This window comes from Salmo salar, chromosome 11 (genome assembly GCF_965601325.2).
Source record: "Salmo salar chromosome 11, fSalSal1, whole genome shotgun sequence".
NCBI classification, from domain to species: Eukaryota; Metazoa; Chordata; class Actinopteri; order Salmoniformes; family Salmonidae; genus Salmo; species Salmo salar.
In genome coordinates, this window is record NC_138301.1 from 45,600,828 (window position 1) to 45,626,018 (window position 25,191).

At 48.9% G+C, this 25,191-nt stretch overlaps 1 protein-coding gene across 22 annotated transcripts in view; it reads left to right on the forward strand.

Moving 5' to 3' along the window:
* The window catches only part of LOC106587739 (liprin-alpha-1), a 135,963-nt gene that overhangs the window by 6,062 nt on the left and 104,710 nt on the right, over positions 1 to 25,191 (forward strand). For all 22 annotated transcript variants that reach the window (XM_082957979.1, XM_082957982.1, XM_082957984.1 and 19 more), the window contains exons 3-5: positions 20,114 to 20,215; positions 21,256 to 21,420; positions 21,528 to 21,602. In XM_082957979.1, the coding sequence (XP_082814105.1) occupies positions 20,114 to 20,215; positions 21,256 to 21,420; positions 21,528 to 21,602 (342 nt within the window). The remainder of the gene's footprint in view (positions 1 to 20,113; positions 20,216 to 21,255; positions 21,421 to 21,527; positions 21,603 to 25,191) is intronic.

The following is a 25,191-nucleotide window of genomic DNA, read 5'->3' on the forward strand; positions in this document are numbered from 1 at the left end:
TTTCCCACAAGCGGAGCGTGAAGCTACTGTATATGAGTGTGTGTGTGTGTGTTTAGCTACGGGATGAAAGGCCCTAATGCAGCCTTTTCCCTCAGCAGATGGCCTTAGTGATTGAGACTCCACAGGGACTCTGGTTAAGGGGGGGGGGGGGGATTTACCCCCCCCCACTCATTACTGTAGTCACTCAACCAGCCAGTGTAAAACGCTTGAGTTTTAACCTTCTGTTGTCATTCTGGATGCCCTCCAAGGTTACACAAAGCACTTGTCCGTCCGTCAGATGAACTGCCGTTACTGTGTCACGCGGTGCTAGAATATGTATGATGGGCTTGATCCTCCTCCTCCCTCTGTAACGGTCACTGATGACCTCACGGATTACACACACACACACACACACACACACACACACACACACACACACACACACACTGCTAGGCCTGTCTGGCTGGTCCAATAAAACCAGTGCTGGAGAGAGGTTTCTGATTAGGAACTAAATTAAATGGCATTGTATTCCTACTGGAAGTAGTCCTATGGACTGTGACATGCATGTAATCGCCAACGTTTCTGCCATGGAGGAAAACAGAACTGCGGTGTGGTTTTGAAATGATGCCCTTATGTAATTCTAAAGTGTTCATATCAGTTGTGTATCTGAACTGGGTAGGTCCTGAGCACCTCAACCAGAGAAGAACTCAGTTTTGTATACTGTATAGCTGAGGTAAATTCAGGAACGTCTGGTTTGGCTGGTGAGTACATTTGTCTAATGAAATTCCTTCCCTGAAGCTGTTGGTTAACATAGTTAGTTTGTAGCATGAGGTGGTAGAGTCCTGCATTTCTCTTTCTACTCTAATGAAGAAAAGTTTCTCTCCCTTTCTCTGTCCCCCCACACGTTTTCTCTCTCTCTCGATGAAGCCTTGTACCCGTCTGGTCGGTCTGTCTCTCTGTATGTGTGTATGATGGAGGCTCAGGTTTCAGTCCCTCTGGCAAGGCACATCCTCGTGGTTTTACGTTTTGAACCAGGCCCCGGAGGGATTGGGTGGTTTTACGTTTTGAACCAGGCCCTGGGGGGGATTGGGTGGTTTTACGTTTTGAACCAGGCCCTGGGGGGGATTGGGTGGTTTTACGTTTTGAACCAGGCCCTGGGGGGGGGGGATTGGGTGGTTTTACGTTTTGAACCAGGCCCTGGGGGGGGGGATTGGGTGGTTTTACATTGTGAACCAGGCCCTGGGGGGGGGATTGGGTGGTTTTACGTTTTGAACCAGGCCCTGGGGGGGGGATTGGGTGGTTTTACGTTTTGAACCAGGCCCTGGGGGAGGGGATTGGGTGGTTTTACGTTTTGAACCAGGCCCTGGGGGGGGGATTGGGTGGTTTTACGTTTTGAACCAGGCCCTGGGGGGGGGGGGGATTGGGTGGTTTTACGTTTTGAACCAGGCCCTGGGGGGGGGGGGGGGGATTGGGTGGTTTTACGTTTTGAACCAGGCCCTGGGGGGGGGGGATTGGGTGGTTTTACGTTTTGAACCAGGCCCTGGGGGGGGGGGGGATTGGGTGGTTTTACGTTTTGAACCAGGCCCTGGGGGGGGGGGGATTGGGTGGTTTTACGTTTTGAACCAGGCCCTGGGGGGGGGGGGATTGGGTGGTTTTACGTTTTGAAACAGGCCCTGGGGGGGGATTGGGTGGTTTTACGTTTTGAACCAGGCCCTGGGGGGGGGGGGGGATTGGGTGGTTTTACGTTTTGAACCAGGCCCTGGGGGGGGATTGGGTGGTTTTACGTTTTGAACCAGGCCCTGGGGGGGGGATTGGGTGGTTTTACGTTTTGAACCAGGCCCTGGGGGGGGATTGGGTGGTTTTACGTTTTGAACCAGGCCCTGGGGGGGGATTGGGTGGTTTTACGTTTTGAACCAGGCCCTGGGGGGGGATTGGGTGTCCTCTGTTAATAATGCACAAGGACCTGGAGTTCAGTTAAACAAGCTGTTCTGGGCTCGCCAGACGATGGCCAACGCTAATACAAAAGCACATCAGATAGTTTAATTAAATGAAAGTCATCACACTAATGATATCCAGAGGAGGGAAAGAGTTTCTAAGTTATATTCTCCATAGCTGGACAATATGATGAGAATCCCATAAAAAGGTGTTGGTTTCCTGTACCCTGCCCAGTTTTATAGCTTCTTCCTCATTCCATTTAACTTCTCTTCTTTTTTTGGAGTGGTCGCTGACCTCACACAGCGTAACACTGTCGTTGGGAACACATGCCTCGCTTTTCTGTTAACCCCTCTCACACCTGGTGCACCGGAGAGAAAGCAAGAGTGTTTTAACCATTTGTTAGGGGCAGAAATGGATTGATGCCCTGAGTGGTCCTCAGAATGCAGAACTCTGAAGAGAAGGAGTTCTATTGCTGATGGAAATGAATTCCTAGATAGGTTCTTCACTTTTTTCTGCTCTACAAATGGAATCTCTACTAAGGATTTTCAACTTTATTGGGTTCTGCATGGCTACCACTCACCAGTTAACTTCCAGTCCCGGCTGTAGCTCGGGACTGTGTCTGTCACCCTGCTGTTCAGGACTGTCTGTCACCCTGCTGTTCAGGACTGTCTGTCACCCTGCTGTTCAGGACTGTCTGTCACCCTGCTGTTCAGGACTGTCTGTCACCCTGCTGTTCAGGACTGTCTGTCACCCTGCTGTTCAGGACTGTCTGTCACCCTGCTGTTCAGGACTGTCTGTCACCCTGCTGTTCAGGACTGTCTGTCACCCTGCTGTTCAGGACTGTCTGTCACCCTGCTGTTCAGGACTGTCTGTCACCCTGCTGTTCAGGACTGTCTGTCACCCTGCCGTTCAGGACTGTCTGTCACCCTGCCGTTCAGGACTGTCTGTCACCCTGCCGTTCAGGACTGTCTGTCACCCTGCCGTTCAGGACTGTCTGTCACCCTGCCGTTCGGGACCGTGTCTGTCTGTCTCCCTGCCGTTCGGGACCGTGTCTGTCTGTCACCCTGCCGTTCGGGACCGTGTCTGTCTGTCACCCTGCCGTTCGGGACCGTGTCTGTCTGTCACCCTGCCGTTCGGGACCGTGTCTGTCTGTCACCCTGCCGTTCGGGACCGTGTCTGTCTGTCACCCTGCCGTTCGGGACCGTGTCTGTCTGTCTCCCTGCCGTTCGGGACCGTGTCTGTCTGTCTCCCTGCCGTTCGGGACCGTGTCTGTCTGTCACCCTGCCGTTCGGGACCGTGTCTGTCTGTCACCCTGCCGTTCGGGACCGTGTCTGTCTGTCACCCTGCCGTTCGGGACCGTGTCTGTCTGTCTCCCTGCCGTTCGGGACCGTGTCTGTCTGTCTCCCTGCCGTTCGGGACCGTGTCTGTCTGTCACCCTGCCGTTCGGGACCGTGTCTGTCTGTCACCCTGCCGTTCGGGACCGTGTCTGTCTGTCACCCTGCCGTTCGGGACCGTGTGGAGCTACGGATACCATGCTGACATGCTGCGATGCCAGTGTCTGTGGGGGTGCCCCTAGCACACAGAGCTGTGAACAGGAACCATGGTAGCGAACCCTTTATCAGTGTGTGTGCCCAGGAAGAAAGAGGAAACAGTCTGTCATTCTGCTAGGTGATGGTGTCTACAGTACACCACGTCAGGACATGTCTGCTCTTGTCAATCCCCCTCTATAGTAGCCCTATAGCAACAACTCCTACATGTTATTACAGAGTAAAGGTTGTGGAATGTGAAAGACTGGTGGGGGGGGCTGTCCCTGTCCCTCTCTGTCCCTTTCTCTCTCTGTCCCTGTCCCAGAGGGGCTGTCCCTCTCCTTCTTTCTTTCTTTCTTTCTTTCTCTCTCTCTCTCTCTCTCTCTCTCTCTCTCTCTCTCTCTCTGTCTCTCTGTCTCTCTGTCTCTCTGTCTCTCTGTCTCTCTGTCTCTCTGTCTCTCTGTCTCTGTCTCTGTCTCTGTCTCTGTCTCTGTCTCTGTCTCTGTCTCTGTCTCTGTCTCTGTCTCTGTCTCTGTCTCTGTCTCTGTCTCTCTCTCTCTCTCTCTCGCTCTCTCTCTTCATTCAATTTAAATGTTTTAATTCCTCTCTCTGTCTGGTTTTGGGAAGCACTGGGTAGGTGGGGAGTGGCTTTACCTGAAAGTTATCAGCCTGCTTGCTAATAGGGCCTCACGTCTCCCGCTTTCCCCCACCCCCAGAGAGAGTTGCCCCTCTTGTGGAATGTACCAACATTCCAGGGCAGCCTACATCCACAGCCCCTCAACCCTCAGTCGGTAGTGAACTTTACTGTCAACCCTGTCAGTTAGTAGTAAACTGTACTGACGGGGTTGACAGGATAGTTCACTGCTGACTGACTGGGGTTGACAGGATAGTTCACTGCTGACTGACTGGGGTTGACAGGATAGTTCACTGCTGACTGACGGGGTTGACAGGATAGTTCACTGCTGACTGACTGGGGTTGACAGGATAGTTCACTGCTGACTGACTGGGGTTGACAGGATAGTTCACTGCTGACTGACTGGGGTTGACAGGATAGTTCACTGCTGACTGACTGGGGTTGACAGGATAGTTCACTGCTGACTGACTGGGGTTGACAGGATAGTTCACTGCTGACTGACTGGGGTTGACAGGATAGTTCACTGCTGACTGACTGGGGTTGACGGGTCGGTTCACTGCTGACTGACTGGGGTTGACAGGATAGTTCACTGCTGACTGACGGGGTTGACGGGACGGTTCACTGCTGACTGACTGGGGTTGACGGGACGGTTCACTGCTGACTGACTGGGGTTGACGGGTCGGTTCACTGCTGACTGACGGGGTTGACGGGTCGGTTCACTGCTGACTGACTGGGGTTGACGGGTCGGTTCACTGCTGACTGACTGGGGTTGACGGGCCGGTTCACTGCTGACTGACTGGGGTTGACGGGCCGGTTCACTGCTGACTGACTGGGGTTGACGGGCCGGTTCACTGCTGACTGACGGGGTTGACGGGTCGGTTCACTGCTGACTGACTGGGGTTGACGGGTCGGTTCACTGCTGACTGACTGGGGTTGACGGGTCGGTTCACTGCTGACTGACTGGGGTTGACGGGACAGTTCACTGCTGACTGACTGGGGTTGACGGGACAGTTCACTGCTGACTGACTGGGGTTGACGGGACAGATTCTCAACTGCCATTGTTTTTTCCCTCATTGACCAGGATGACACACACACACACACACACACATTCACACGACCACACACACATTCACACGACCACACACACACACTCATTCACACGTCCAGCTCCATTAATATATTTCAGTGTTGACACCGTGGGGATGTTGTGTTCAGGAAAACTTTGTTTTTTCATTCACTGGTGGAAGTATGGAGTTGGTGGAGCATAGCCAGGCGGATCGTTCGTTCTTCTATCCATTGAGGGGACCCTGAGAGGGGCAGAGAAACACAGAGAGAGGGGGAGTACAGTAACCCCCCAAAAAAATCTACCCAAAGTTTCAGACGTGAGTTTTTTTGTATATGGTTGTGTAGTCTATCTGTGACAGAAAGGTTGACTGAATTTCTCTGCATGGACTTTGAGACCCAGGGCCTGGCACCAGTTCCCACACTAGTCCCCTCCTTTCTCCCTCCCACTCTGGGTTTGGCCACTCACGGTCCGGTCTGGCAGGTTGGCTCAGGTCCCCTTTAGGACCCTCTGACTCTCTGAGACAGGCGTGTTTGCTCCTGGCTCAGTACACAGGCTCTCTGTCAACGTTGCACATTACTGCAATGCACTGTTTGCTGCCTGCTGCCTGCTGCCACAAAGCATCTCTATAACACAGGCTTATGCGGCAGCAGTAGTCTCCTTGAGGCAGCCCTCCCTCCCTGCCCAAACCCAGATTAAGGATTTGGGGGCTCTGTTAATCTCTGATATCAGAGGGGCTCTGATCAGTGGAAATTACAGTGGGGTCGTGCCCTCCAGATAAACAATCCACTGTTTGGAACTGGAGTGAGTCAAGGACTAGTATGGAGATTCAGGAATGGGTTGAACCCAATAGAGGAATGAATCTCCTCTGAACCTTGGCTTTCTGGGGCTGAACCTTGGCTTTCTGGGGCTGAACCTTGGCTTTCTGGGGCTGAACCTTGGCTCTCTGGGGCTGAACCTTGGCTCTCTGGGGCTGAACCTTGGCTCTCTGGGGCTGAACCTTGGCTCTCTGGGGCTGAACCTTGGCTCTCTGGGGCTGAACCTTGGCTCTCTGGGGCTGAACCGTGGCTCTCTGGGGCTGAAATGACAGGCTTCTCTGAATTACGCCCCATCTCTGTTGGCACTTTGTTTCATTCCACTAATTGTGTGTGTGTGTGTGTGTGTGTGTGTGTGTGTGTGTGTGTGTGTGTGTGTGTGTGTGTGTGTGTGTGAGTGAGTGAGTTGGCTGATGTAAAGCTCCTTAACCTGAGAGTTGCTTACCACATAACAGGGTGTTGTGGCCTCATAAGGCCTTGTAGCAGTGGAGCCATCTAACCCAGGCATCACATCACTGTAGCTATAATACTTAAAGGGCTAGATCAGTGGTTCTCTAACCTCTCCTCGGGACCCCCCCCCATTTAACGTCAGGGGTCCTGAGGAGAGGTTAGAGAACCACTGATCTAGATTAGAGGTCGACCGATTAATCGGAATGGCCAATTAATTAGGACCGATTTCAAGTTTTCATAGCAATCGGTAATCGGTATTTTTGGTCACGAATTTGCCTATTTTGAATATTTGTTTTACATTTTTTTTTACACATTTAGGTAGGCAAGTCAGATTAAGAACACTTTCTTATTTTCAATGACGGCCTAGGAGCAGGGGTTAACTGCCTTGTTCAGGGGGGAATTTGTTTTTGCAACCTTCGGTTACTAGTCCAACGCTCTAACCACCTGCCTTACATTGCACTCCACGAGGAGCCTGCATGGCATGCTGACTACCTGTTACGCGAGGGCAGCAAGAAGCCAAGGTAAGTTACCCGCTAGCATTAATCTTATCTTATAAAAAACTATCAATCTTAACATAATCACTAGTTAACTACACATGGTTGATGATATTACTAGTTTATCTAACGTGTCCTGCGTTGCATGTAATCGATGCGGTGCCTGTTAATTTTCATTGAATCACAGCCTACTTCGACAAATGGGTGTTGATTTAACAAGCGCATTTGCGAAAAAAGTACTGTCGTTGCACCAATGTACCTAACCATAAACATCAATGCCTTTCTTTAAAATCAATACACAAGTATATATTTTTAAACCTGCATATTTAGTTAATATTGCCTGCTAACATGAAATTGTGTCACATCTCTAGCGTTCATTGCACGCAGAGTCAGGGTATATGCAACAGTTTGGGCCCCCTGGCTCGTTGCGAACTAATTTGCCAGAATTTTACGTAATTGTGACATAACATTGAAGGTTGTGTAACAGGAATATTTAGACTTAGGGATGCCATCCGTTAGATAAAATACGGAACGGTTCTGTATTTCACTGAAAGAAAAAACTTTTGTTTTCGAGATGATAGTTTCCGGATTTGACCATATTAATGACCTAAGGCTCGTATTTCTGTGTGTTTATTTATTATAATTAAGTCTATGATTTGATAGAGCAGTCTGACTGAGCGGTGGTAGTCACCAGCAGGCTCGTAAGCATTCATTCAAACAGCCCTTCGCTGTGCTTCAAGCATTGCGCTGTTTATGACTTCAACCCGGGTGGGTATAATTTGTGGAATGTTCCAACAGGAATCTATTCCAAAAACTTCGTAAATAACAAGGTTGCCAAAAAACAATGCATACAAAGTTGTATAGCGGCAGAATAAGATACCGGGTAGGGAGTGGTCTATTTCATTGCGTTTTGCACTCATCACGTTTATTCTGAAAAATGTCTGTCCTCACTCTGGTTGCATATGGACAAACATTAAGAATAAGTTACGTGGTGAGTTGATGCCTATTCGGCAGCTAGTTAGCTAGGTTTGTATGCGTTGCTACTTTGTATGCGTTGTTGGTTGGCAACCTTTTACTTCACATTTTTTGGAACAGATTCCTGTTGGAACGTTCCACAAATTATACCCACCCCTTCAAGCCTATCAACTCCCAAGATGAGGCTGGTGTAACCGATGTGAAATCGCTAGCTAGTTAGCGGGTGCACGCTAATAGCGTTTCAAACGTCACTCGCTCCGAGACTTGAAGTAGTTGTTCCCCTTGCTCTGCATGGGTAACGCTGCTTCGAGGGTGGCTGTTGTCGATGTGTTCCTGGTTCGAGCCCAGGTAGGAGCGAGGAGAGGGACGGAGGCTATACTGTTACACTGGCAATACTAAAGTGCCTATAAGAACATCCAATAGTCAAAGGTATATGAAATACAAATCGTATAGAGAGAAATAGTCCTATAATTCCTATAATAACTACAACCTAAAACTTCTTACCTGGGAATATTGAAGACTCATGTTAAAAGGAACCACCAGCTTTCATATGTTCCCATGTTCTGAGCAAGGCACTTAAACATTAGCTTTCTTACATGGCACATATTGCACTTTTACTTTCTTCTCCAACACTTTGTTTTGCATTATTTAAACCAAATTGAACATGTTTCATTATTTATTTGACGCTAAATAGATTTTATTGATGTATATTATATGAAGTTAAAATAAGTGTTCATTCAGTATTGTTGTAATTGTCATTATTACAAAAAAAAATAAAAAAACGGCAGATTAATCGGTATCAGGGTTTTTTGGCCTCCAATAATCAGTATCGGCGTTGAAACATCATAATCGGCCGACCTCTAATCTAGATCACCCCCCAACGTCAGCATCTTTTACAAACAGGGCTGTGGAACGGCATGTAGAATTAGTTCCAGTCCACCTTAGACCCACTATTCCACCAATAGACACAAAGTATGAACATAGAGCCCCTGCATGGGGACGTTGGACATACAGGGACATTCACCACCAATGTTTTCCTACTCTCCCAGGATACTAAAAACATCGAAGGAATCACACTGAGATGGGAGAGACTGGGATAGAGGGGGAGAGACGGAGAGAGGGGGAAAACTGAGTGACTTACCGAGAGACGGAGGAAAGGACCTAGAGGGGGAGAAGGAAAGAGGGACAGAACAGGAGACTGAGACAAAGGCGGACTTGTTCCAGACAGTCACTAGAGTAGAGAGTCTGTCAGACCAGTGTTGCTGCAGTCTCTAGACCAGATGTAACAGCAGAGTAGAGAGTCTCAGACCAGTGTTGCTGCAGTCTCTTACCAGATGTAACAGCAGAGTAAATAACAGTTTAAGGAGATGCTACATGCCATCGACCACGCTCCAGCTCAACACACTGTTCAGTCAAGTTGTCTGGGCTACTTTGACTTTTGACCTGCAGATGGCTGGAGTTGTGTGGTTCAGGGCAAAACGTGTCAGTGGCTTCAGATTGCAGAGTGCTGTTGGGAGCATGGTATCAACACCATTGGCATTTACATTGTATTCTACATGTGTACTTGTTTTACAGTTCCCTACCATCCTAAGTGCTTATTAAAGACATGCTGACTAAGTATTTTTTTTACTTCCCGCTTTGGACAGGACGTGTCAATGTGTAGTTCATATGTGTCTAATCTATGAGCAGAATGACTGTTTTACCACCAAATCCCTCGTTTGAAAGCAACGGTCTTTCTGGAAGCTGTGCTGTGTCATTTCCCCTGTATTTCCCCTGTATTTCCCCCATGTGGGCCCAGTACCTATCAATTGGCAGTTCCACCCATCTGTATCATGAACCCTTGGTAGAGGGCTCACCTCCTGACAGACGAGACAACCAGCGGTCACATCATACCCTCTCTGTTACCACCGGACATCTGCACAGCGAACACACAGAGAGAGGGAGAGCCAGAGGCTACTCCCATTTCATTCAAATGGGTGTATGCACGTGCTCCGCCCTACATATTTAATAGGTGTGTGTGTGTGTACATGCTGCTCCAGAGCCAGTACTGTTCTTCCTTCAGACAAGCGTGCGTCTATTTGCACAATGTCTCTTGTTTACATTCAGTTGGAAATGTCCAAGCTTCTCAACCATGACATCTGGTAGCTTCTCTCTCTCTCTCTCTCTCTTTCTCTCTCTGTCTCTCTGTCTGTCTGTCTGTCTGTCTGTCTGTCTGTCTGTCTCTGTGTGTACAAGGCATTAGGAACACCTGCTCTTTCCATGACACAGACTGACAAGGTGAAAGATATGATACCTTCTTAATGTCACCTGTTCAATCCACTTCATTCAGTGTAGATAAAGGGGAGGAGACAGGTTACAGAAGGATTTTAAACCTGGAGACATGGATTGTGTATATGTGCCATTCAGAGGGTGAATATGTATATTTAGTGTTTCTCTCTCGCTCTCTCCTCTCTCTCTTCCCCGTCTCTCTCTCCTCCTCCTCTCTCTCTTCCCTGTCTCTCTCTCCTCTCTCTCTTCCCTGTCTCTCTCTCCTCTCTCTCTTCCCTGTCTCTCTCTCCTCTCTCTCTTCCCTGTCTCTCTCTCCTCTCTCTCTTCCCTGTCTCTCTCTCCTCTCTCTCTTCCCTGTCTCTCTCTCCTCCTCCTCTCTCTCTTCCCCGTCTCTCCCCTCTCTTCCCCATCTCTCTCTCCGCTCTCTCTCTCTCTCTCACATCCCCTTCTCTCTCTCTCTCATCCCCGTCTCTCTCTCTTGCTCGCTCGCTCTCTCTCATCCCCGTCTCTCTCTCATCCCCGTCTCTCTCTCCTCTCTTATCCCCGTCTCTCTCTCTTCTCCCCCTCTCTCTTCTCACCGTCTCTCTCTCTCTCCTCTTCCCCGTCTCTCTCTCTCCCATCTCTTTGTTTCTGTCTGAGTCATAGGTTGTCGTTGGGGTGTAAACATGTAAGTGATGTGAAGTGAGTTTCTGTGTGTTTAAACAAACAGGGCTGCTCCCTGTCACCTGTCTCTGACGCATCACAGACAGACTCATATGCTGGTGTTGTCATGACACTACTGTCTACACTGTTTGGCTTTACACAGGCCTGTTAGAGAGGACTGTTCTGTTTGGCTTTACACAGGCCTGTTGAGAGGACTCTTCTGTTTGGCTTTACACAGGCCTTTTGAGAGGACTGTTCTGTTTGGCTTTACACAGGCCTGTTAGAGAGGACTGTTCTGTTTGGCTTTACACAGGCCTGTTAGAGAGGACTGTTCTGTTTGGCTTTACACAGGCCTGTTAGAGAGGACTGTTCTGTTTGGCTTTACACAGGCCTGTTAGAGAGGACTGTTCTGTTTGGCTTTACACAGGCCTGTTAGAGAGGACTGTTCTGTTTGGCTTTACACAGGCCTGTTAGAGAGGACTGTTCTGTTTGGCTTTACACAGGCCTGTTAGAGAGGACTGTTCTGTTTGGCTTTACACAGGCCTGTTAATGAGGACTCTCTCTGAAGTGTCTTTCTGGAATGAGGGAGAAAGGGAGAGAGCTGTCCTTCTGGAATGAGGGAGGGAGCTGTCATACTGGAAGGAGTTTTGGGGCTCCCGAGTGGGGCAGCGGTCTAAGGCACTGCATCTCAGTGCTAGAGGCATCACTACAGACACCCAGGTTCGAATCCAGGCTGTATCACAACCAGCCGTGATTGAGAGTCCCATAGGGCGGCGCACAATTGGCCCAGCGCCGTCCGGGTTTGGCTGGGGTAGGCCGTCATTGTAAATAAGAATTTGTTCTTAACTGACTTGCCTAGTTAAATAAAGGTAACATGAGAGGAGGAGGGAGCTGTCATACTGGAATGAGAGCGAGGGAGCTGTCATACTGGAATGAGAGCGAGGGAGCTGTCATACTGGAATGAGAGAGAGAGGGAGCTGTCATACTGGAATGAGAGAGAGGGAGCTGTCATACTGGAATGAGAGAGAGGGAGCTGTCATACTGGAATGAGAGAGAGGGAGATGTCATACTGGAATGAGAGAGAGGGAGATGTCATACTGGAATGAGAGAGAGGGAGATGTCATACTGGAATGAGAGAGAGGGAGATGTCATACTGGAATGAGAGAGAGGGAGATGTCATACTGGAATGAGAGAGAGAGGGAGCTGTCATACTGGAATGAGAGAGAGAGGGAGCTGTCATACTGGAATGAGAGAGAGAGGGAGCTGTCATACTGGAATGAGAGAGAGAGGGAGCTGTCATACTGGAATGAGAGAGAGAGGGAGCTGTCATACTGGAATGAGAGAGAGAGGGAGCTGTCATACTGGAATGAGAGAGAGAGGGAGCTGTCATACTGGAATGAGAGAGAGAGGGAGCTGTCATACTGGAATGAGAGAGAGAGGGAGCTGTCATACTGGAATGAGAGAGAGAGGGAGCTGTCATACTGGAATGAGAGAGAGGGAGCTGTCATACTGGAATGAGAGAGAGGGAGCTGTCATACTGGAATGAGAGAGAGAGGGAGCTGTCATACTGGAATGAGAGAGAGAGGGAGCTGTCATACTGGAATGAGAGAGAGAGGGAGCTGTCATACTGGAATGAGAGAGAGAGGGAGCTGTCATACTGGAATGAGAGAGGGGGAGATGTCATACTGGAATGAGAGAGAGGGGGAGGGAGCTGTCATTGTTGAATGAGGGAGGGTCCTGTCATTGTTGAATGAGGGAGGGAGGGAGCTGTCATTGTGGAGGGAGGGAGGGAGGGAGGGAGGCAGGCAAGATGCCTTCCTACGCTGGTGGTGTACCACAGCAGCAAATCCAGGTTTCTGTTAATACGGAACAGTTTTTGTGTTCATTTATCCCATCCGATGTCCTATCTAGACTGTGAGGACAACAGGTCGCAGGTAGCCTAGCGGTTAGAGCATTCAGCAAGTCATCCAAAGGTGTCTGTTTCTAATCCCCAGGCAGACAAGGAACTTAATCCTAGTTGCTCCAGGGTCTGTGTTGATAATGGCTGATCATGTTTGACCCAGACTGTGACCCCAGTCTCCGAGGGTGTCTCAGGGGGAGTTAGGTTATGCAGCCATACAGAGACACCCTGCACACGGGAGACACCCTGCACACGGGAGACACCCTGCACACGGGAGACACCCTGCACACGGGAGACACCCCGCACACGGGAGACACTCGGTGCACTCACTTAGGCGCCACACACATCACACTCTCAACATATTCTAGGAAGCCGTGCTGACAGGCGTAAGAAAAATAATCTTCAGTGGTATTTTTCTCTTCCCCCTCGAAGCGCTAGGTCAGAAATGAAAAGGAGCGCATTCAGCTGTGCTTTTGTCACGCTCTGCGCTCAGGCCTCTTAGTGCTGCAGTGATGGATGGACATTGGACAGACATGCTGCTTATCAGTGGAGCCCACATTAGGCCGTTACCACAGGGCCTTAGCCTAGATATGCTTTAATGTTTAGCACACAAGTCTGTCTGACCGAAGCTTTTTGCCTTCGGTGGTGTAGAAAAGAGAAAAGCTTCCCTTAGTGTCCGGTTTGGTCATATGTCTTTAGTACAAAGAGGAGAGACACACACAGGGGCACCACAGGGGCACCACAGGGGCGAAAAAGAAAGCGACACACAGAGGTTGCAGATTTATATTCATAGTTTGTGACATTTTGAAAATCTAGTGTTTTAAGTGCCAAGATTTCATACTCAATTTGGCTTTTCATCTAGTTTGATTCGCTGCACACTATTGAGGAAGGGAATGTTGTTTTGAGACCCGCGTGTTTGACGACAACTGATGATAAACTGATAATTAGAGAAGGGATAAAATGAAACAAGGCAACATTAGATGATGCATTACTTAGCAGCGATGGGGGGTATCAAAAGAAATGTAATCTGATTTACTTTTTACGAGTAACTAGCAATTCCATGTATTACTTTTCAACAGTTGGTAATATATTAATAGTTACTTTGTGAAGTAAAGTGTGCCTTGCTTTCAGAATCATAACCCTACCGGGCGCACGTTTTCATGATCTGATCTCAGTTTGTTTCCTCATTTAACCAGAACTGGCGGCGTGAAAGAGATCCTAGCTTTTCATTCAAAATATCTGTACAGATGTTTGTCTTCCAGTATATATGGCTAATTCAGCAGCCCATATGAAAGTGCAGCACTTGTAGACTAGCACAGGAAAGCAGTGCCACAGATGGAAGGAGGAACTAGTGATCAGACCTGAGGTAGTAAGCAGCCTATCAGATGGAAGGAGGAACTAGTGATCAGACCTGAGGTAGTAAGCAGCTTCCTTTGGTAGAGCGCGCGCGGCTCCCTCCGACAGTCCAAAATGTTTAGATATTTTTTTCTTCAGGAAAATAACGCTGCTCCCTTGGACATGCAAAGTAATATTATAAAGTAACGTGTTACTTTTGTTTAATGTACTGAGTAATATATTGTAATATATTAGTTTCCAGGTAACTAACCCCAACATTGATTATCAGTATGGGAGAGCCTAGTATGTTTATATTTGTTGCTTACTGAATACTTTTCTACTCAACAGTATGTACTAAATAGTATGTAGTACGATTAGTAAACTGCTGCATACATTTCTACTAAATAGTATGTACTAAATAGTATGTGGTATAATTAGTACACAGTATGTCGTTTTGGTTAGTAGTAGGCAAGACAGATTTCAGACACAGACAGTGATGAGAAGAGACAGAGAGATAAAGGGAGACCAAGGTGGAGAGCGTGTTTAAATGGAGGGAAACGAGAGAGTATGCAGGGCAGGCTGTCCTGAAGTAGCCAGACAGGCAGGGCCTCTCTCTCTCTGGCGGCTGGTTATATATCAGACTGCTCTGGAATTCTGGAATCCAACATTCCAACTCCCCACATAATAACCCCTTTCCCCGCCTCCTCCTCCTTCACTGGCTAAAGGACGGGCACTTATGCATGGTCAGGCCAATCAAAAACTCCCATGGTCTCTAGTGTGGAATCGGTGCCAGTCTCCAAAGAAGTAGATCAATATATAAGAGAGGGAAAGAAGAAAGGCTTCCTCAGGCCGTGGGGACTGAACAGTGTGTGTCCTCAAAGAAGGCCTGGATACTCAGGGAACCTGTCCCACTGAACCAAATATCAGGATGGTTCATTCTGTAGGCCCAACCATGGAATCTGTTAAGCTGTGTGTGTGTGTGTGTGTGTGTGTGTGTGTGTGTGTGTGTGTGTGTGTGTGTGAGAGAGAGAGACTTGGTGTGTGTGTGTGGTATAGGGCAAGAGTCTCTAGTTGGTAAACTGCATGTAGTCTTAATGCATGGTGGCTGTTGATTGAATGGGATGGATGGAAGACTGGAGGGAGACTCTGTTGATTGGATGGAAGACTGGAGGGAGACTCTGTTGATTGGATGGAAGACTGGAGGGAGACTCTGTTGATTGGATGGAAGACTGGAGGGAGACTCTGTTGATTGGATGGAAGACTGGAGGGAGACTCTGTTGATTGGATGGAAGACTGGAGGGAGACTGTTGATTGGATGGAAGACTGGAGGGAGACTCTGGAATATGAAGTGTCTCTCTCTCCTGTCCTCTCCTGTCCTCTCCTGTCCTCTCTTGTCCTCTCTTTCTCTCTCTCTCTTTCTCTTTCTCTCTTTCTCTTTCTCTCTTTCTCTTTCTCTACTCTACTCTACTCTACTCTACTCTACTCTACTCTACTCTACTCTACTCTACTCTACTCTACTCTCTCTCTCCTCCACTGTCCCCTCCATCTCTCCTGATAGTTGTAGTCAGTGTGGTGTTCTTACTGTGGTTGTGTCCATCTGGTCCTCTGAGAGATGGAGAGCTCAACTTTTCTGAATAGATACAAAAGTATAATCTTAGTTATTATTATTTTTCAGTCAGATTCGTGAAACAGTGCTACTACTCATTCAATACTTTAATCGTATTTTAAATTAAATTCACACAAACATGCAGCTTAAATATTTTCTCTGCAGCTTAAAAAGTGACTGTCAGGAAGTGTGTAGTTCCCCCAACCTGTTGACTGTCAGGAAGTGTGTAGTTGCCCCAACCTGTTCACTGTCAGGAAGTGTGTAGTTCCCCCAACCTGTTGACTGTCAGGAAGTGTGTAGTTGCCCCAACCTGTTGACTGTCAGGAAGTGTGTAGTTGCCCCAACCTGTTGACTGTCAGGAAGTGTATAGTTCCCCCAACCTGTTGACTGTCAGGAAGTGTGTAGTTCCCCAACCTGTTTACCAACATGGAAACGTATTATGTATGTGTGCAGCCTATGGGCCCTGGTCAAAAGAAGTGCGCTGTATAGGGAATAGGGCCCTGGTCAAAAGTAGGCTTTATAAAATAAAATGAAAAATGAGCTCCTACAAATATTGAAATTTACATGGTTTTTAGAGTGAAGTACATCGGAAAAAAGCAAAAGAAAACTGCAAGACTGAATAGGAGAAAAAACAAGCAACAAACAAAGAAGATAGGCTTTTGAAAAATAACTATTTTTCATAAAATTGTAGTTATCTTAGCTAGCTGAGTTGCTAGGGACTCTTTTGGAAGAAGCTAGCTAGCTAACGAAGAACAACAAAGAATATCTAGTTAACAGAAGAAAAGAAAGAGAAAATCAGGACAGAAGAAAAAGGATATCAAAGTGAAACAGTTCTCTAAAGACACAAGAGACAATAATACAAGAAACAACACTTCTGTAGCTTGTCAACTATGTGTCTGTCTATCCCTGTTCTCTCCCCTCTGCACAGGCCATACAAACGCTTCACACCGCGTGGCCGCTGCCACTCTAACCTGGTGGTCCCAGCGCGCACGACCCACGTGGAGTTCCAGGTCTCCGGCAGCCTCTGGAACTGCCGGTCTGCAGCCAACAAGGCTGAGTTCATCTGGATGGTAGCCTATGCTACAGTCCCTAGACTTCCTGGCGCTGACGGAAACATGGATTACCACAGATAACACTGCTACTCCTACTGCTCTCTCCTCGTCTGCCCACGTGTTCTCGCATACCCCTAGAGCATCGAGCCAGCGGGGTGGTGGCACTGGAATCCTCATCTCTCCCAAGTGGACATTCTCTCTTTCTCCCCTGACCCATCTGTCTATCTCCTCATTTGAATTCCATGCTGTCACAGTTACCAGCCCTTTCAAGCTTAACATCCTTATCATTTATTGCCCTCCAGGTTCCCTTGGAGAGTTCATCAATGAGCTTGACGCCTTGATAAGTTCCTTTCCTGAGGATGGCTCACCTCTCACAGTTCTGGGTGACTTTAACCTCCCCACGTCTACCTTTGACTCATTCCTCTCTGCCTCCTTCTTTCCACTCCTCTACTCTTTTGACCTCACCCTCTCACCTTCCCCCCCTACTCACAAGGCAGACAATACGCTTGACCTCATCTTTACTAGATGCTGTTCTTCCACTAATCTCATTGCAACTCCCCTCCAAATCTCCGACCACTACCTTGTATCCTTTTCCCTCTCGCTCTCCTCCAACACTTCTCACTCTGCCCCTACTCGGATGGTATTGCGCCGTCCCAACCTTCGCTCTCTCTCTCCCGCTACACTCTCCTCTTCCATCCTATCATCTCTTCCCTCTGCTCAAACCTTCTCCAACCTATCTCCTGATTCTGCCTCCTCAACCCTCCTCTCCTCCCTTTCTGCATCCTTTGATTTTCTCTGTCCCCTATCCTCCAGGCCGGCTCGGTCCTCCCCTCCTGCTCCGTGGCTCGACGACTCACTACGAGCTCACAGAACAGGGCTCCGGGCAGCCGAGCGGAAATGGAGGAAAACTCGCCTCCCTGCGGACCTGGCATCCTTTCACTCACTCCTCTCTACATTCTCCTCTTCTGTCTCTGCTGCTAAAGCCACTTTCTACAACTCTAAATTCCAAGCATCTGCCTCTAACCCTAGGAATCTCTTTGCTACCTTCTCCTCCCTCCTGAATCCTCCTCCCCCTCCCCCCCCCTCCTCCCTCTCTGCGGATGACTTCGTCAACCATTTTGAAAAGAAGGTTGACGATATCCGATCCTCGTTTGCTAAGTCAAACGACACCGCTGGTCCTGCTCACACTGCCCTACCCTGTGCTTTGACCTCTTTCTCCCCTCTCTCTCCAGATGAAATCTCGCGTCTTGTGACGGCCGGCCGCCCAACAACCTGCCCACTTGACCCTATCCCCTCCTCTCTTCTCCAGACCATTTCCGGAGACCTTCTCCCTTTCCTCACCTCGCTCATCAACTCATCCTTGACCGCTGGCTACGTCCCTTCCGTCTTCAAGAGAGCGAGAGTTGCACCCCTTCTGAAAAAACCTACACTCGATCCCTCCGATGTCAACAACTACAGACCAGTATCCCTTCTTTCTTTTCTCTCCAAAACTCTTGAACGTGCCGTCCTTGGCCAGCTCTCCTGCTATCTCTCTCAGAATGACCTTCTTGATCCTAATCAGTCAGGTTTCAAGACTGGGCATTCAACTGAGACTGCTCTTCTCTGTGTCACGGAGGCTCTCCGCACTGCTAAAGCTAACTCTCTCTCCTCTGCTCTCATCCTTCTAGACCTATCTGCTGCCTTTGATACTGTGAACCATCAGATCCTCCTCTCCACCCTCTCCGACCTGGGCATCTCCGGCGCGGCCCACGCTTGGATTGCGTCCTACCTGACAGGTCGCTCCTACCAGGTGGCGTGGCGAGAATCTGTCTCCGCACCATGCGCTCTCACCACTGGTGTCCCCAGGGCTCTGTTCTAGGCCCTCTCCTATTCTCGCTATACACCAAGTCACTTGGCTCTGTCATATCCTCACATGGTCTCTCCTATCATTGCTATGCAGACGACACACAATTAATCTTCTCCTTTCCCCCTTCTGATAACCAGGCGGCGAATCGCATCTCTGCATGTCTGTCAGACATATCAGTGTGGATGACGGATCACCAGCTCAAGCTGAACCTCGGCAAGACGGAGCTGCTCTTCCTCCCGGGGAAGGACTACCCGTTCCATGATCTCGCCATCACGGTTGACAACTCCCTTGTGTCCTCCTCCCAGAGTGCTAAGAACCTTGGCGTGATCCTGGACAACACCCTGTCGTTCTCCACTAACATCAAGGCGGTGACCCGATCCTGTAGGTTCATGCTCTACAACATTCGCAGAGTACGACCCTGCCTCACACAGGAAGCGGCGCAGGTCCTAATCCAGGCACTTGTCATCTCCCGTCTGGATTACTGCAACTCGCTGTTGGCTGGGCTCCCTGCCTGTGCCATTAAACCCCTACAACTCATCCAGAACGCCGCAGCCCGTCTGGTGTTCAACCTTCCCAAGTTCTCTCACGTCACCCCGCTCCTCCGCTCTCTCCACTGGCTTCCAGTTGAAGCTCGCATCCGCTACAAGACCATGGTGATTGCCTACGGAGCTGTGAAGGGAACGGCACCTCCATACCTTCAGGCTCTGATCAGGCCCTACACCCAAACAAGGGCACTGCGTTCATCCACCACTGGCCTGCTGGCCCCCCTACCTCTGAGGAAGCACAGTTCCCGCTCAGCCCAGTCAAAACTGTTCGCTGCTCTGGCACCCCAATGGTGGAACAAGCTCCCTCACGACGCCAGGACAGCGGAGTCAATCACCACCTTCCGGAGACACCTGAAACCCCACCTCTTTAAGGAATACCTGGGATAGGATAAAGTAATCCTTCTAACCCCCCCCTTAAAAGATTTAGATGCACTATTGTAAAGTGGTTGTTCCACTGGATATCATAAGGTGAATGCACCAATTTGTAAGTCGCTCTGGATAAGAGCGTCTGCTAAATGACGTAAATGTAAATGTAATAAAATCAATTTGATTGATTTGACCTGTCTCTCTAACGTTGTGTTAATGTGTTGTTGTCCAGGAGTTTGCTGTCTCTCTAACGTTGTGTTAATGTGTTGTTGTCCAGGAGTTTGCTGTCTCTCTAACGTTGTGTTAATGTGTTGTTGTCCAGGAGTTTGCTGTCTCTCTAACGTTGTGTTAATGTGTTGTTGTCCAGGAGTTTGCTGTCTCTCTAACGTTGTGTTAATGTGTTGTTGTCCAGGAGTTTGCTGTCTCTCTAACGTTGTGTTAATGTGTTGTTGTCCAGGAGTTTGCTGTCTCTCTAACGTTGTGTTAATGTGTTGTTGTCCAGGAGTTTGCTGTCTCTCTAACGTTGTGTTAATGTGTTGTTGTCCAGGAGTTGGCTGTCTCTCTAACGTTGTGTTAATGTGTTGTTGTCCAGGAGTTTGCTGTCTCTCTAACGTTGTGTTAATGTGTTGTTGTCCAGGAGTTTGCTGTCTCTCTAACGTTGTGTTAATGTGTTGTTGTCCAGGAGTTTGCCGCGCTGACCAAGGAGGTGAATGTGTGTCGGGAGCATTTGATGGAGAGGGAGGAGGAGATCGCCGAGCTCAAGGCTGAGAGGAACAACACACGGGTCAGACACACACACACACACACACACACACACAGTCCCCTTCCAGTCCCTAGCATAGTCCATTAACAGTGTCAAACCCCCACTGTGGGTATTTGTTTGTTTGTGTGTGTTAGTAGTGTGTGTATGTTTTAGTAGTACATGTGTGTTTTAGTAGTGTTTACGTGTGTGTTTGAGTTTTTGAGAGGGCTTGCTTTCTGTTCTGAGGATTAGGTCAGCTGCCCTGACAGAGCACCCGCCCTCCCAGGTCACAGCGCAGACAGCCATAGGTTAATTCCCCTATCTGTCACTTCTCTGCTCAGGCCTAGTGGCAGATGTACGGCTCTAACTGGTTAATCCACCTGCCAGTCTAGTTGCAATGAGCAGAGTCTGGGTCAGTCTAATTAGGAACGATGGACACTGACTGGGGAGAGGAGGGAGGGAGAAAGAGGGGGAGGGAGGAGGGATTAGAAAGAGGGGGAGGGAGGAGGAGAAAGAGAGGGAGGATGGAGGGTAGAATATGGGAGGAAGGGGGTAGAGGGGGGATATGAGGAGGGAAGGGGAGATTAAGGGATGAGTCTGGGCTTTGTCAGCCTGCAGCTCTGATGGGACCCCTCTGAGCTGCTCAACAACATGGGATTGAGCACAACACACACTCATATGTGTAAGCATGTCTGTACAATTTCACAATCCTGTGTGTGTGTGTGTGTGTGTGTGTGTGTGTGGCGTGAACATGGCTGTTTGTAACATGTGTATTCTGTGATGACCTTAGCGTCTCCTGGAACGTGTGTGTGTGTGTGTACCATGACGTGTAACATCTGTGTATTCTGTGATGACCGTAGCTTCTCCTGGAACGTGTGTGTGTGTGTACCATGACGTGTAACATCTGTGTATTCTGTGATGACCGTAGCTTCTCCTGGAACGTGTGTGTGTGTGTGTGTGTGTGTGTACCATGACGTGTAACATCTGATGTGTATTCTGTGATGACCGTAGCTTCTCCTGGAACGTGTGTGTGTGTGTACCATGACGTGTAACATCTGATGTGTATTCTGTGATGACCGTAGCTTCTCCTGGAGCATCTGGAGTGTCTGGTGTCTCGTCATGAACGCAGTCTGAGGATGACGGTGGTGAAGAGGCAGGCCCAGTCTCCTGCTGGGGTCTCCAGTGAGGTAGAGGTCCTCAAGGCACTCAAGTCCCTGTTCGAACACCACAAAGCCCTGGACGAGAAGGTTGGTGGGGGGGAGGACGTTGTCTGCCTGCTAATCTCTTCTTTTGTACAGGTCTAATGGCAGTGTGTAAAATGATGGAGACTAATAATTGTCTGTCTGTTATCCAGGTCAGGGAGAGACTGCGTGTGGCTTTAGAAAGATGCAGCCAGCTGGAAGAACAGCTCACATCACAACACAAAGAGGTAAGCCTCGTCTGACCATCCTGTAGTAACCCTGTATACACATACACACACACACACACCTAAAAGTAAAATAATGGAATTAAGATTTATATAATATTAGGACGAGCAATGTCAGAGTGGCATTGACTAAAATACAGTAGAATAGAATACAGTATATACATATGAAATGAGTAAAGCAGTATGTAAACATTATTAAAATTGGCCAGTGTTCCATTATTAAAGTGACCAGTGATTCTATGTATATAGGGCAGCAGCCTCTAAGGTGCAAGGGTTGAGTAACCGAGTGATAGCCGGCTAGTGATGGCTATTTAACAGTCTGTTGAGCCTCCGCCCTCTGGAGAGCCCTGCGGTAGCGGGCGGTGCAGTTGTTGTGCTACCAGGCGGTGGATACAGCCCGACAGGATGCTCTCAATTGTGCATCTGTGCAAAAGTTTGTGAGGGTTTGAGTTGCCCAAGCCAAATTTCTTCAGACTCCTGTGGTTGAAGAGGCACTGTTGCGCATTCTTCACCACACTTGTCTGTGTGGGTGGACCATTTCAGGATGTCAGTGACGTGTAAGCCTAGGAACTTGAAGCTTTTCAACTTCTCCACTGCGGTCCCGAAGATGTGGATAGGGGGGGTGCTCCCTCTGCTGTTTCCTGAAGTCCACGATCATCTCCTTCGTTTTGTTGAGGGAGAGGTTATTTTCCTGGTACCACACTCCGAGCCCTCACCTCCTCCCTGTAGGCTGTCTCATTGTTGGTAATCAAGCCTACTACTGTTGTGTCGTCTGCAAACTTGAGGATTGAGTTGGAGGGGTGCTTGGCCACGCAGTCATGGGTGAACAGGGAGTACAGGAGGGGGGCTGAGCACGCACCCTTGTGGTGCCCCAGTGTTGAGGATCAGCGAAGAGGTTCTTTCCTACCTTCACCACCTGAGGGCGAGCCGTCAGAAAGTCCAGGACACAGTTGCACAGGGAGGTGTTCAGACCCAGGGGCCCTGAGCTTAGTGATGAGCTTGGAGGGTACTATGGTGTTGAAGGCTGAGCTATAGTCTATGAACAGCATTCTTAAATAGGTATTCCTCTTGTCCAGGCGGGACAAGGGCAGTGTTGCAGTGCGATGGCGATTGCATCGTCTGTGGATCTACTGGGGCGGTAAGCAAATTGAAGTGGGTCTAGGGTGTCTGGTAAGGTAGAGGTGATAAGATCCTTAACTAGCCCCAAGCCTTAGTTCAGTTACCTTTTTGCTTTCTTGGGTATAGGAGCAATGGTGGACATCTTGAAGCAAGTGGGGACAGCAGACTGGGAAAAGGAGAGATTTAATATGTCCGTAAACACCTCAGCCAGCTGGTCTGCGTATGCTCTGAGGACGCGGCTAGGAATGCCGTCTGAGCCGGCAGCCTTGCGAGGGTTAACAAGCTTAAATGTGTTACTCACGTCAGCCACGGAGAACGAGCCCCTACATTCCTTGGAAGTGGACCGCGTTGGTGACACTGTGTTATCCTCAAAGCGGGGCCGCGTTGGTGACACTGTGTTATCCTCAAAGCGGGCCGCGTTGGTGACACTGTGTTATCCTCAAAGCGGGGCCGCGTTGGTGGCACTGTGTTATCCTCAAAGCGGTGGCCGCGTTGGTGGCACTGTGTTATCCTCAAAGCGGGGCCGCGTTGGTGGCACTGTGTTATCCTCAAAGCGGGGCCGCGTTGGTGACACTGTGTTATCCTCAAAGCGGGCCGCGTTGGTGACACTGTGTTATCCTCAAAGCGGGGCCCGCGTTGGTGGCACTGTGTTATCCCTCAAAGCGGGGCTGCGTTGGTGACACTGTGGTTATCCTCAAAGGGGGCTGCGTTGGTGGCACTGTGTTATCCTCAAAGCGGGGCCGCGTTTGGTGGCACTGTGTTATCCTCAAAGCGGTGGCCGCGTTGGTTGACACTGTGTTATCCTCAAAGCGGGGGCCGCGTTGGTGGCACTGTGTTATCCTCAAAGGGGGCTGCGTTGGTGGCACTGTGTTATCCTCAAAGGGGGCTGCGTTGGTGGCACTGTGTTACCTCAAGCTGCGTGGGCACTGTGTATCCTCAAAGCGGGCCGCGTTGGTGGCACTGTGTTATCCTCAAAGCGGGCCGCGTTGGTGGCACTGTGTTATCCTCAAAGCGGGCCGCGTTGGTGGCACTGTGTTATCCTCAAAGCGGGCCGCGTTGGTGGCACTGTGTTATCCTCAAAGCGGGCCGCGTTGGTGGCACTGTGTTATCCTCAAAGCGGGGCCGCGTTGGTGGCACTGTGTTATCCTCAAAGCGGGGCCGCGTTGGTGGCACTGTGTTATCCTCAAAGCGGCTGAAGAAGGTGTTTAGCTTGTCCGGGAGCGAGACGTCGGTCTCCGCGACGAGGCTGGTTTTCTCTTTGTAATCTGTGATTGTCTGTAAACCCTGACACACACATCTCGTGTCTGATCCATTTTACATTTACATTTTAGTCATTTAGCAGACGCTCTTATCCAGAGCGACTTACAGTAGCGAATGCATACGTTTCATTTCATGCATTTAAAAAAAAATATGTTGTACTGGCCCCCCGTGGGAATCGAACTCACAACCCTGGCGTATACCTCAACCTCTTCCATTTTATTACAGATGGGTTCCAACTAGATTCTACCTCAACCTCCCATTTTATTACAGATGGGTTCTATCACAACCTCTCCCATTTTATTACAGATGGGCTCTAACTAGATTCGAGCTCACCCTCCCATTTTATTACAGATGGGTTTTAACTAGATTCTATCACAACGTCTCCCATTTTGTTGAATTGCGACTCCACTTTGTCTTTGTACTGACATTTTGCCTGTTTGATTGCCTCATGAAGGGATTTAACCATATTCCCAGTCAACTTGCCAATGGCGACTTCACTCTCGCCTGACAATCAGCAAATCGTATCCATGACAACAGTCCTCACTAGTTTTCCTGGGGGAATAAAAAACCAATTCCATCTTGAATGACTATGGACCTTATTTCATAATGTCTTGTGATTACACAGTATCTGTGACGTTCACTGTCTTGTGATTACACAGTATCTGTGACGTTCCACTGTCTTGTGATTACACAGTATCTGTAATGTTATACTGTCTTGTGATTACACAGTATCTGTGACGTTCACTGTCTTGTGATTACACAGTATCTGTAATGTTATACTGTCTTTGTGATTACACAGTATCTGTAATGTTATACTGTCTTGTGATTACACGGTATCTGTGATGTTTATACTGTTTTGTGATTACACAGTATCTGTGATGTTCCACTGTACACAGATACAGGTGTTGTAGGGACATGAGTCACACGTTGATATGACTTATTAACTCAGAGCTGGATACAGGGACTCCACGAATGGAAGTATACACTCAATCAAATGTATTTATAAAGCCCTTCTTACATCAGCTGATGTCACAAAGTGCTGTACAGAAACCCAGCCTAAAACACCCAAACAGCAAGCGATGCAGATGTAGAAGCACGGTGGCTAGGAAGAACTCCCTATAAAGGCCAAAAACCTAGGACGAAACCTAGAGGAACCCAGGCTATGAGGGGTGGCCAGTCCTCTTCTGGCTGTGGCGGGTGGAGATTATAACAG